This window comes from Thunnus thynnus, chromosome 21, assembly GCF_963924715.1.
Source record: "Thunnus thynnus chromosome 21, fThuThy2.1, whole genome shotgun sequence".
Lineage (NCBI taxonomy): Eukaryota > Metazoa > Chordata > Actinopteri > Scombriformes > Scombridae > Thunnus > Thunnus thynnus.
The window spans coordinates 87,501-100,000 of record NC_089537.1 but is presented as its reverse complement, the minus strand read 5'-3'; the positions used below and the strand labels follow the sequence as shown (position 1 = coordinate 100,000).

Below are 12,500 nucleotides of genomic sequence, written 5' to 3'. Positions count from 1 at the left end.
AGAGGAACAACTTCTACATCAAGATCCGACCTGGAGAGGTGAGACAGCTGCACACAGCTCAGCACCATAGAAGAAGAGGTCAGAACCTGCACTCCCCCCCCCCCCCCCCCCCCCCCCCCCCCCCCACCCTTAAATGACACATTTGAGAGTCATGTGACTAAACCCTGACCACGATGGCGCTGCAAGTTACCACAATCATAAATATTCATATTTTATGTAAAATTAATTGTTGTTGTTCAGCCTGAAAAGAAAGAAAGTGTTAACAAAATAACATTTACTATAAAAACAAATAAAAATTGGTCTGTCTGTCTGACCAGTTTCAATCCGTTTGTCTCCAGTTTGACCAGTTTGAGTCTACAATTGGTTTTAAGCTGCTGAACCACAGATCAGCGAAGAGACTGTGGAAAGTGTGTGTGGAGCATCACTCTTTCTTCAGGTCAGTGTCTGTGTGTGTGTTTATGTAGAATAGTTGAAATGTACACCTGAGCAGGTCTTACCTGTTGCTATGGAAACAGATAAAAAGATGGGAGAGACAAAGTTAAAGTTTAGTTTATCTTATTTAACTAGCAAAAGGATATTTAATTTCATAATTAGTCAAAAAACTGGATGTTACAGGTGAAGAGTCATCTGATACTCGAAACGTATGAGGTAAGAACATTGAATTTTGATGCATTTACTTATGTGAGAATTTTGGATTGGTTGGCTGCAACAGAAAGTTTTATCTTTTCAGGCGGTGACTCCAGCAGCAATGTTGCATCAAGATGGAGAAATGTAGTTTTAGTTTTAGTATAGATCTATGTTACAACATCAGAGCAAAATTCATCTAATGATCTGTGAAATAACCCTGCCTGTCTATCTGTCTCTCAGGCTGGTGTCTCCAGAGGAACCACCGAAGCGGTTCCTGTCTCTGGGTTCAAAGTTTCGGTACAGTGGTCGGACTCAGATCCAAAGTCGCAGAGCTAGCGCTCAGATCTCCAGACCTGCACCGCATTTCCCACGATGCATCAGCAAGAGGAATATGCTCAGTCGCAGCCTGGATGGAGGTAATGATGGGGATCGGGCGTGGTTTGAGGGGGATCAGGTTTCGGGCATCAGGTTTGGGGGATCAGGTTTAGGGTATCAGGTTTGGGCAGACAGGTTTGGGGGGGATAAGGCTTAGGGCACCAGGTTTGTGGCATCAGATTTGTAGGATCAGATTTGAGTCATGAGATTTGGGGCTTCAGGTTTGGGGCATTAGGTTCGGAAGATCAGATTTTGGGCTTCATGTTTGGGGCATTAGGTTTGGAGGATCAGATTTGGGGCATCAGGTTTGGAGGATCAGATTTGAGGCATCAGATCTGGGGCTTCAGCATTGGGGCATCAGGTTTGGAGGATCAGATCTGGGGCATCAGGTTTGGGGCATCAAGTAAGCGGCATCAGGTTTGGCTTATCAGTTTTGTGGCATCAGGTTTGGGGCACTGGGTTTAGAGGATCAGATTTAGGGCATCAGGTTTGGGAGATCAAGTCTGAGTAATCACGTTTGCAGCATCTGGTTTGTTGCATCAGGTTTGGGGGATCAGATCTGGGGCATCAGGTTTGGGGCATCAAGTAAGTGGCATCAGGTTTGGGGAATTGGGTTTAGAGGATCAGATTTAGGGCATTTGGTTTGGGAGATCAATTCTGAGTAATCAAGTTTGTGGCATCTGGTTTGTGGCATCAGGTTTGGGGGATCAGATTTTGGGAATGGGGTTTGGAACATCAGGTTTGGGCAATCAGGTTTGGGGGATCAGGTTTGGGTATTAGGTTTTGGGCATCAGGTTTGAGGAATCAGATTTAGGGCATCAGGTTTGGGACATCAGGTTTGGAACATCAGGTTTGGGCAATCAGGTTTGGGGGATCAGGTTTGGGTATTAGGTTTTGGGCATCAGGTTTGAGGGATCAGATTTAGGGCATCAGGTTTGGGACATCAGGTTTGGAACATCAGGTTTGGGCAATCAGGTTTGGGGGATCAGGTTTGGGTATTAGGTTTTGGGCATCAGGTTTGAGGGATCAGATTTAGGGCATCAGGTTTGGGACATCAGGTTTGGAACATCAGGTTTTGGGCATCAGGTATGAGGGATCAGGTTTAGGGCACCAGGTTTGGGGCATCAGGTCTGGGGGATCAGGTTTGGGGCATCAAGTGGCATCAGGTTTGGGTTATCAGTTTTGTGGCATCAGGTTTGGGGAATTGGGTTTAGAGGATCAGATTTAGGGCATCGGGTTTGGGAGATCAATTCTGAGTAATCAAGTTTGTGGCATCTGGTTTGTGGCATCAGGTTTGGGGGATCAGATTTTGGGAATCTGGTTTTGGGGGTCAGGTCTGGGGCATCAGGTTTGGGGAATCAGGTTTGGGGCATCAGGTTTGGGGCATCAGGTTTGGAACATCAGGTTTGGGCAATCAGGTTTGGGGGATCAGGTTTTGGGCATCAGGTTTGAGGGATCAGGTTTAGGGCATCAGGTTTGGGGTATCAGGTTTGAGGGATCAGGTTTAGGGCATCAGGTTTTGGAGATCAATTCCGAATAATCAAGTTTGTGGCATCTGGTTTGTGGCATCAGGTTTGGGGGATCAGATTTTGGGAATCGGGTTTTGGGGGTCAGGTCTGGGGCATCAGGTTTGGGGAATCAGGTTTGGGGCATCAGGTTTGGGGCATCAAGTTTGGAACATCAGGTTTGGGGGATCAGGTTTGGGGTATCAGGTTTGGGGGATCAGGTTTAGGGCATCAGGTTTGGGGTATCAGGTTTTGGATATCAGGTTTGGGGCATCAGGTTTGGGGGATCAGGTTTTGGGCATCAGGTTTGGAGCATCGGGTTTGGGGTATCAGGTTTTGGGGGATCAGGTTTTAGGCATCAGGTTTGAGGGATCACGTTTAGGGCATCAGGTTTGGGGTATCAGGTTTTGGATATCAGGTTTAGGGCATCACGTTTGGGGCATCAGGTTTTGGGTATGAGGTTTGGGACATCAGGTTTGGGACATCAGGTTTTGGGCATCAGGTTTAGGGCATCAGGTTTGGAGCATCGGGTTTGGGGTATCAGGTTTTGGGGGATCAGGTTTAGGGCATCAGGTTTGGGGCATCAGGTTTGGGGGATCAGGTTTGAGGGATCAGGTTTAGGGCATCAGGTTTGGGGCATCAGGTTTGGGACATCAGGTTTTGGGCATCAGGTTTGGAGCATCAGGTTTGGGGTATCAGGTTTTGGGGGATCAGGTTTAGGGCATCAGGTTTGGGGCATCAGGTTTGGGGGATCAGGTTTGAGGGATCAGGTTTAGGGCATCAGGTTTGGGGCATCAGGTTTGGGGGATCAGGTTTGAGGGATCAGGTTTAGGGCATCAGGTTTGGGGTATCAGGTTTGAGGGATCAGGTTTAGGGCACCAGGTTTGGGGCATCAGGTTTGGGGGATCAGGTTTTGGATTTCAGGATTTGGATATCAGGTTTGGGGGATCAGGTTTTAGGGATCAGATTTAGGGCATCAGGTTTGGGGTATCAGGTTTTCGATATCAGGTTTAGGGCATCACGTTTGGGGAATCAGGTTTTGGGTATCGGGTTTGAGGAATCAGGTTTGGGGCATCAGATTTTGGGGAATCGGGTTTTGGGGATCAGGTTTGGGGAAAATTGTTGTACTTGCTGGTGACTACAGGTTTTGATTGGTCCTCAGCGTCCAGGGCCACTCCCACCTCCTCTCTGATTGGCTCTCCGGCCATCACAGCATCCCCCAAAGCCAATGGTGGTACACAGACAGGTAGAGCTCATTACCGTGGTAACACTGCTGATTGTGGCAGTACTGCTCTGTGATTGGCCACAGGTCTGAATGCTTCACTTCATTCAGCTTTTCAGGGAATGCTGCATCCTGATTGGCTGAAGGGCCTCTGCTTCTTTCACTCACACACCTGGGATCAGCTGTGTTCATTTCTGTGCCATCAGATCTTCTTTAATACTTGTAGTATAATTAATAATAATTACACTGTAATTATTATACCCCTGAAAAGTTGTAGCCCAGCCAGAATGTTTGTACATGAACAAAAGGTAAACATGGTTCTGTTGAACATCCAAGCACTTACTAATTAGACTTTTGCTGTAAATGTTCTTATCAGTGAACATAAGCTAGACTTTATTTTTCTGACTGAAACATGAGCTCAGTTCTCTCCTCCAAATTCCAGTTTTATCCACTCGATGCGTGAGGGGACGAGAGGAGGAGGACTGGCTAATATTTTATCAGATGCTTTTAAATGCAAGCAAGAGTTTAGGTAGTTTTTTATCTTTTGAACACCAGGCTATTATTTTGGAAAGTCAAACTTCAGTGCTGTTGATTACTGTTTTATCAACCATCAAAGCATACAGCTTTGCTCTTACCAAAACGTCTGAAATGTCAGTCTCTTTTACCAACCATGATAGGATTCTTATTACTGGTGAATTTAATTTGCATATTGACAAGGTCTTGGACTGCAAGGCTGTGGATTTTATACATATTGTTAGGCCAACTCACAACTGTGGCCACATGCTAGATTTAGTGATCTCTTGAGGTGTGAATATTGTTGTTGATGAGACTGTTGATACTAATATATCAGATCACTACTGTTTGTTTTTTAATGTGAAGATCAGCTCTCAACATAGTGGAACCTGTGAAACTAAAAAGAAATCATAGATTAAGGTAATACCTTGGAAAAATGATGAATGATGAATACATCTGCTCAAGAGGGAATGCTATAGAGCTGAACAAATGTGGGGGGAAAACAAATGAACAATCCACTGAGAGATTCTTACAAAATCCCTGTGTGTCTATAACAAAGCTTTACGCTGTGAGAGGCAGCATATTATCAGTGAAAGCAGGAACAACCCCAGAATTTTATTTTCTTCCATATATTGCCTTTTAAATCCTTCCCAGCTTTGTGAACAAATATGCCATGCCTCACAGTCAAACTGTGAGGAGTTTGCATCATTTTTTGAAAATAAGATTATTAATATCCAAGCTAGTATTGTAAATAATGTTGACAATCAAAAAGATCTGACCGTTAGTGCCTCTCTGAGAAATTTAAATTATTTTTGTAAAATTAGTGAAGGGAAACTGTAAAATTATTCAGCAATTGAAGTTTTCCATTTGCTCCCTGGATGCAATTCCCACTATTTTCCTTAAGGAGGTTTTGGATAGTTGTGTTTGTGATGGATGGGATATTGTAAATTGCTTTAAAGACACAGTCATCTTTTCAGATGCATTTAAAACAGCTATTGTCAAGCCTTTACTCAAAAAGCATAATCTTGACTCTTCTGTTTTGAGCAATTTTAGGCCTATTTCCAACCTGCCTTTTCTGAGTAAGATATTGAAAAAGGCAGTGTTTAAACATAGATAATAAAAATGTTTCCAGTCTTGTACTTCTTGGTTTAAATGCTTCATTTGATAAAGTTGATCTGGGAATACTTCTAAACCAACTTGAAAATTAGATTGGTCTCTCAGGTACAACTCTGAACTGGTTAAATATGTACCTCACTGGCAGAAGATATTTTGTTAGCCTGTGTTTAAGACAAATATGACACTGTTTTTGGTATTCCACAGGGTACTATTGTTGGTCCTTTACTGTTTTGTCTGTATATGCTACCACTTGGAAAAATTTGTGATCATGGAGTGAATTTTCATTGTTATGCTGATGACACTCAGTTATATTTATCTGTAGGACCAGATGATGCTGATGCCTTAAATCTCTTGATAAATTGCCTCTCCAGACTACAGGCTGAGCAAGGCTGAAGAAAAAAACTCCTTGTGCAGGCCAAAAACAAAGTTGGTAGGTCAAATCAAAAACTGAATAATGCAGAGCTGAGCCGAACAAACTGAACCATACAGAACAAAACCAAGGATCCAACAAAGGCTGAACTGAGAACCAGGGCTAAAATACAAGCTGAACTAACGAGGGAATGGGGAACAGGTGACTAGACAAGGAGCAGGCATGGAGTTGATAGGATGAGGGAAACACTGGGAGTAGGGCAAGACTAATGAAGCTGATACAGAGCAGGTGTGTGGATGAGCGGAGGAGGGAAAAGCAAGCACAAAAACACAGGACGGAAACAAGAGCAAACAGAAAACCAAAAACCCAGAAAACACAACAGACAGGAACCTGTAAGATAAACACTTCCAACACAAACTTGACAATCTCATATAACCTGCTGTCTTTTTAAAATATAACATGAATGGTCTATCAGACATATCATCCAGGACTTAGATTTCATTAAAGACACACCAAAACCAGAAGACAGAAAACAAACAAGCTTAATCCATAAGTTCATATACATCTCAGTATTTTACTTAAAGTGAATAATAGAACAATATAAGAAATGACTCCACACACTGACCAGCATAGCTTAACAAAATACACATGAAAATAACTTAAGTAACACTTCTACTCAGTCCAGTCTTCACAAAACAGGGAGAAAAGTCTGAGGGCATCTGGTGGACTGGTGGAAAATGGCAACCAAGGAACACAGAGCCAGACTGCGACAGGATTATGACACAGGGGATGAGTAACAATTTATTCAAATTAAATGAAGACAAAACAGAAATTCTTATAACTGGTATGAAAAGATATCACGCAAACTGGGAAGTCTGGCTCTACAGAATAAGCCTGAAGTAAAAACCTGGGTGTTATTCTGGACTCTGAGTTGGATTTTAAACCACATATCAACAATGTTACAAAGATTACTCTTCTCATTTAAGAGTAGTGCAAGAGTTAGACCCTAAATCTCATTGGAAGATTCCAAAAAGTTGCCTCATGTCTTTGTGTTTTCTCGCCTAGATTACTACAATAACTCTATACTGGATTACCAAAAAAACAAAAAACAACCATTGATAGGCTGCAGAATTTTAGCAAAAACCAGGAAAAGACAAGTTACTACACCAGTTCTAGCGTCATTATACTGGCTGCCTGTAACATTGAGGATTGATTTTAACATTGTTTTACTTGTTTATAAGGCCCTACATGGTTTAGCACCTTCATACCTCCCTGATTGCTTATCTGAGTATGTCCCAAACTGTTCCCCTGGATCCTTTAGTGTTGGCTCGCTCAGTGTACCAAAAAGGAATTACAAAAGTGTGGTGAAGCAGCTTTCTGTTAATATGCACCAAAGGTTTGGAACAAACTCCCATCACAAATAACACAAACAACCTTCGTTGATAGTTTTAAGAAACAGCTTAAAACTTATTTTTATGATCTTGCTTTTAATTAATTCCACCTTTTTTAACATCATTGTTATCATTTAATAGTTCTTTTATATTTCTCATACTTGTTTTATGTTTTTCTATACATTTGGATAGTTTTTACCATTATCAAATAGTTTTATTACTAGTATTATCCTCTTTTGTTTAGGATTTTTTTCTTTTTTATCTTTGAGTCTCCTGTTTTTAATACCTGTGATATTGAGTTCTATTGTTTCTCTTGTAAAGCACTTTAAGCTGCATTTTATGATATGAAAGGTGCTATATTAATAAAGTTTATTATTATTGTTATTATTATTATTATTATTATTATTATTATTTTGATGGGGTTAGGTGGTTACATTTCAGAAAACATCTTGGTTTGGGTTAAAATCACTTGGTTAAGATTAGGGAATGATCATCGTCATAGTTAAAAGAAACCAACACTGACTGTTGGTGTGAAACAGGAAGTGAACAGTGATCTCTGGTGTTACAGGCTTTTGTTGACAATAAGAATATAGTATATTGACAATAATAGTATAATCTGTACTCACTTGATTTCTTCCTTTGCTCCGTCATGGTGACCTTACCTGTACTGACCTCACCTACACTGACCTCACCTGTACTGACCTCACCTGCACTGACCTCACCTGTACTGACCTCACCTACACTGACCTCACCTGTACTGACCTCACCTACACTGACCTCACCTGCACTGACCTCACCTGTACTGACCTTACCTGTACTGACCTCACCTACACTGACCTCACCTGCACTGACCTCACCTGTACTGACCTCACCTACACTGACCTCACCTGTACTGACCTCACCTGCACTGACTTCACCTGCACTGACCTCACCTGTACTGACTTCACCTACACTGACCTCACCTGTACTGACTTCACCTGCACTGACCTCACCTGCACTGACCTCATCTGTACTGACCTCACCTGCACTGACCTCACCTGTACTGACCTCATCTGTACTGACCTCACCTGTACTAACCTCACATGCACTGACCTCACCTGCACTGACCTCACCTGTACTGACCTCATCTGTACTGACCTCACCTGTACTAACCTCACATGCACTGACCTCACCTCTACTGACCTCACCTGCACTGACTTCACCTGCACTGACCTCACCTGCACTGACTTCACCTGCACTGACCTCATCTGTACTGACCTCACTTGCACTGACCTCACCTGTACCGACCTCACCTGTACTGACCTCACCTGTACTGACCTCACCTACACTGACCTCACCTCTACTGACCTCACCTGCACTGACTTCACCTGCACTGACCTCACCTGCACTGACTTCACCTGTACTGACCTCACCTGCACTGACTTCACCTACACTGACCTCACCTGTACTGACCTCACCTGTACTGACCTCACCTGTACTGACCTCACCTACACTGACCTCACCTCTACTGACCTCACCTGCACTGACTTCACCTGCACTGACCTCACCTGCACTGACTTCACCTACACTGACCTCACCTGTACTGACCTCACCTGTACTGACCTCACCTGCACTGACCTCACCTGCACTGACTTCACCTACACTGACCTCACCTGTACTGACCTCACCTGCACTGACTTCACCTACACTGACCTCACCTGCACTGACCTCACCTGCACTGACCTCACCTGCACTGACCTCACCTGTACTGACCTCACCTACACTGACCTCACCTACACTGACCTCACCTGCACTGACCTCACCTGCACTGACCTCACCTGCACTGACCTCACCTGTACTGACCTCACCTGAACCTCCAGCCTGTTCTGTTCCGGCTCCATAACATTACTTCACACTGTTTCAGCTTTTAGCATTATTAGCACTGTTAGCATTGCTGTGAATATTGGTAGCTGTTAGCACTGTTAGCAGCGTGATGCTAACATATCAAAGTGTCCAGCAAGGCTTTTTGGTGGGTCTGAATGCTGATTGGCTGCCGCCTTGCCTGTGGTGCATGTGCCACGAGCTCTGATTGGCTGAGCGTGCCGTTGCCTTGGCAACGAGCGGCAATGATGCTTTGCTGCTGATGAACATGAAGACAGATGATTACTGCTGCTGCAGCTGGCTGATGGTTTCTATGGTTACCCTCCCTGTGGGCCAGATAACCATAGGTTTATCCATAGGGTGACGCTGGCATCACAGCGATGACATCACAGCCTGTGTGTGTGTGTGTGTGTGTGTGTGTGTGTGTGTGTGTGTGTGTGTGTAGATATGGGCACGGGTCTGTATGGAGCATCGAAGGCCATAGCCGTCAGTGATCTCATCACCACGGTAACGCCTGAGAGAAGAACAGAGGAGAGAAGGTCTGAGCAAGGTAAAGAAACTTCCAATCAGAGGAGGTCAATGAGATCAGGTGAGTGAAACTATGAAACAAACCTACACCTCCTTTTGTCTCCTCTCCTCTAGTTGAGGAAGTGTTGGTGGTGGAGGAGGAGGTGCAGGAAAGGATGGAGGGGGATAACGAGGAGAAGGAGACACAGCAGCAGGAGGAGGAGGATGAGGAGGAGGAGACCAGAGGGACAGACATTTCTCCTCCAACTCCTCAGAAACATGAAACCAAGGTAACAAACACAAGAGCAGCTGGTTATATTGCTGAGGAGTTATTATATTGCTGAGGAGTCATTATATTGCTGAGGAGTTATTATATTGCTGAGGAGTCATTATATTGCTGAGGAGTTATTATGTTGCTGAGGAGTCATTATGTTGCTGAGGAGTTATTATGTTGCTGAGGAGTTATTATGTTGCTGAGGAGTCATTATGTTGCTGAGGAGTTATTATATTGCTGAGGAGTTATTATGTTGCTGAGGAGTCATTATGTTGCTGAGGAGTTATTATGTTGCTGAGGAGTTATTATGTTGCTGAGGAGTCATTATGTTGCTGAGGAGTTATTATGTTGCTGAGGAGTTATTATGTTGCTGAGGAGTTATTATGTTGCTGAGGAGTTATTATGTTGCTGAGGAGTCATTATGTTGCTGAGGACTTATTATGTTGCTGAGGAGTTATCATGTTGCTGAGGAGTCATTTTGTTGCTGAGGAATCATTATGTTGCTGAGGAATCATTATGTTGCTGAGGAGTCATTATGTTGCTGAGGAGTTATTATGTTGCTGAGGAGTTATTATGTTGCTGAGGAATTATTATGTTGCTGAGGAGTTATCATGTTGCTGAGGAGTCATTATGTTGCTGAGGAATCATTATGTTGCTGAGGAGTTATTATGTTGCTGAGGAGTTATTATGTTGCTGAGGAGTCATTATGTTGCTGAGGAGTCATTATGTTGCTGAGGAGTTATTATGTTGCTGAGGAGTTATTATGTTGCTGAGGAATTATTATGTTGCTGAGGAATTATTATGTTGCTGAGGAGTTATTATGTTGCTGAGGAGTCATTATGTTGCTGAGAAGTTATTATGTTGCTGAGGAGTCATTATGTTGCTGAGGAGTCATTATGTTGCTGAGGAGTTATTATGTTGCTGAGGAGTCATTATGTTGCTGAGGAGTTATTATGTTGCTGAGGAGTTATTATGTTGCTGAGGAGTCATTATGTTGCTGAGGAGTCATTATGTTGCTGAGGAGTCATTATGTTGCTGAGGAATTATTATGTTGCTGAGGAGTTATTATGTTGCTGAGGAGTTATTATGTTGCTGAGGAGTTATTATGTTGCTGAGGAGTCATTATGTTGCTGAGGAGTCATTATGTTGCTGAGGAGTCATTATGTTGCTGAGGAATTATTATGTTGCTGAGGAGTTATTATGTTGCTGAGGAGTTATTATGTTGCTGAGGAGTCATTATGTTGCTGAGGAGTCATTATGTTGCTGAGGAGTTATTATGTTGCTGAGGAGTCATTATGTTGCTGAGGAGTTATTATGTTGCTGAGGAGTTATTATGTTGCTGAGGAGTCATTATGTTGCTGAGGAGTCATTATGTTGCTGAGGAGTTATTATGTTGCTGAGGAGTCATTATGTTGCTGAGGAATTATTATGTTGCTGAGGAATTATTATGTTGCTGAGGAGTCATTATGTTGCTGAGGAATTATTATGTTGCTGAGGAGTTATTATGTTGCTGAGGAGTCATTATGTTGCTGAGGAGTTATTATGTTGCTGAGGAGTTATTATGTTGCTGAGGAGTCATTATGTTGCTGAGGAGTTATTATGTTGCTGAGGAATTATTAGTTATACATAATAATTCCTCAGCAACATAATTGTTGTTGTGTTTCAGTACTGTGTGAATTGTTTCAGTTCACACAGTAGTTTTAATTGTAATTGAATTATTTTATAATTGATGTGTTTGTGTTCAGACTGAGCTGACTGATACAGCCGTGGACGGAGACCTGACAGCGACTGAGGTAACGCTGCTCATCACTGTCAGCTCTCGTTTTAGATACATGGAAAGACTTTAACATTAACCTGCCTGTCTGTCTCTCTGTCAGTCTGATCAGGATGAAGAATTGAAAACTCAGGTAAAACTGATATTAGTATTCTCATTAACTATGAGTGTGAGATGTGTTCACCCCTCCTCTCACCTGTCCTCTCACCTGACATCCTCTCACCTGTCCTCACCTGACATCCTCTCACCTGTCCTCACCTGACATCTTCTCACCTGTCCTCTTACCTGACATCCTCTCTGCCTCCAGGAGACGTTGGGGAGTCCTGAGGAGGAGCAGAAACCTCTGAGCAGTATCAGTGCTCTCAGACGTTCCTTCTTAGAGGGAGGAGGAGCAGTGGGAGGGCCGACAGAATGGGAGAAACGTCTCGCCTCCTCACCACTACGACGAGTCGACGACTCCCCAATGATCGAACCCCTGGAGCCAGACGAGGTGAGACAGGAGGGTTAGAGACAGACAGACAGACACCCGCCACCTTCCCCCCTGTCCTCTCACCTGTCCTCTCACCTCATCTTCTCACCTGTCCTGGAGTCAGATGAGGTGAGACAGGAGGGTTAGAGACAGACAGACAGACACCTGCCTCCTTCCCCCTACAACACTGAGGGTTCAGCCACGAAGTGTGGCTGAACGCGCCACGCTGGCTTATCTGTGCTTGCTCCTTGTCCGTTCTAATCCTTGATGTTCAGTGTCCTGCAGGAGGCAGCATGGAGCTGTTCAGTGTGTCCAGCACATAGACTGTAGAAATAATGGACGTAGCAACAATGACATCACCCACCTGTTTGTGAATTTGCATTTTGAAGCCTTCAGTTTGGCATTTTGCCCGTCACCATCTTGGATTTTTGGAGCCAAAAGTGATAAGAAGTGACCATATTTGGTCAGAGGGTGGAGCTGACCCTAATGCTAGCTGC

At 43.6% G+C, this 12,500-nt stretch overlaps 1 protein-coding gene across 4 annotated transcripts in view; it reads left to right on the top strand.

The window, feature by feature from the left end:
- The window catches only part of epb41l3a (erythrocyte membrane protein band 4.1-like 3a), a 55,168-nt gene that overhangs the window by 20,883 nt on the left and 21,785 nt on the right, over positions 1 to 12,500 (top strand). For all 4 annotated transcript variants that reach the window (XM_067578171.1, XM_067578173.1, XM_067578172.1 and 1 more), the window contains 8 exons: positions 1 to 38; positions 339 to 436; positions 868 to 1,043; positions 9,425 to 9,529; positions 9,622 to 9,776; positions 11,506 to 11,553; positions 11,638 to 11,667; positions 11,842 to 12,024. The exon at positions 1 to 38 is cut by the window's left edge and continues 115 nt beyond it. In XM_067578171.1, the coding sequence (XP_067434272.1) occupies positions 1 to 38; positions 339 to 436; positions 868 to 1,043; positions 9,425 to 9,529; positions 9,622 to 9,776; positions 11,506 to 11,553; positions 11,638 to 11,667; positions 11,842 to 12,024 (833 nt within the window). The remainder of the gene's footprint in view (positions 39 to 338; positions 437 to 867; positions 1,044 to 9,424; positions 9,530 to 9,621; positions 9,777 to 11,505; positions 11,554 to 11,637; positions 11,668 to 11,841; positions 12,025 to 12,500) is intronic.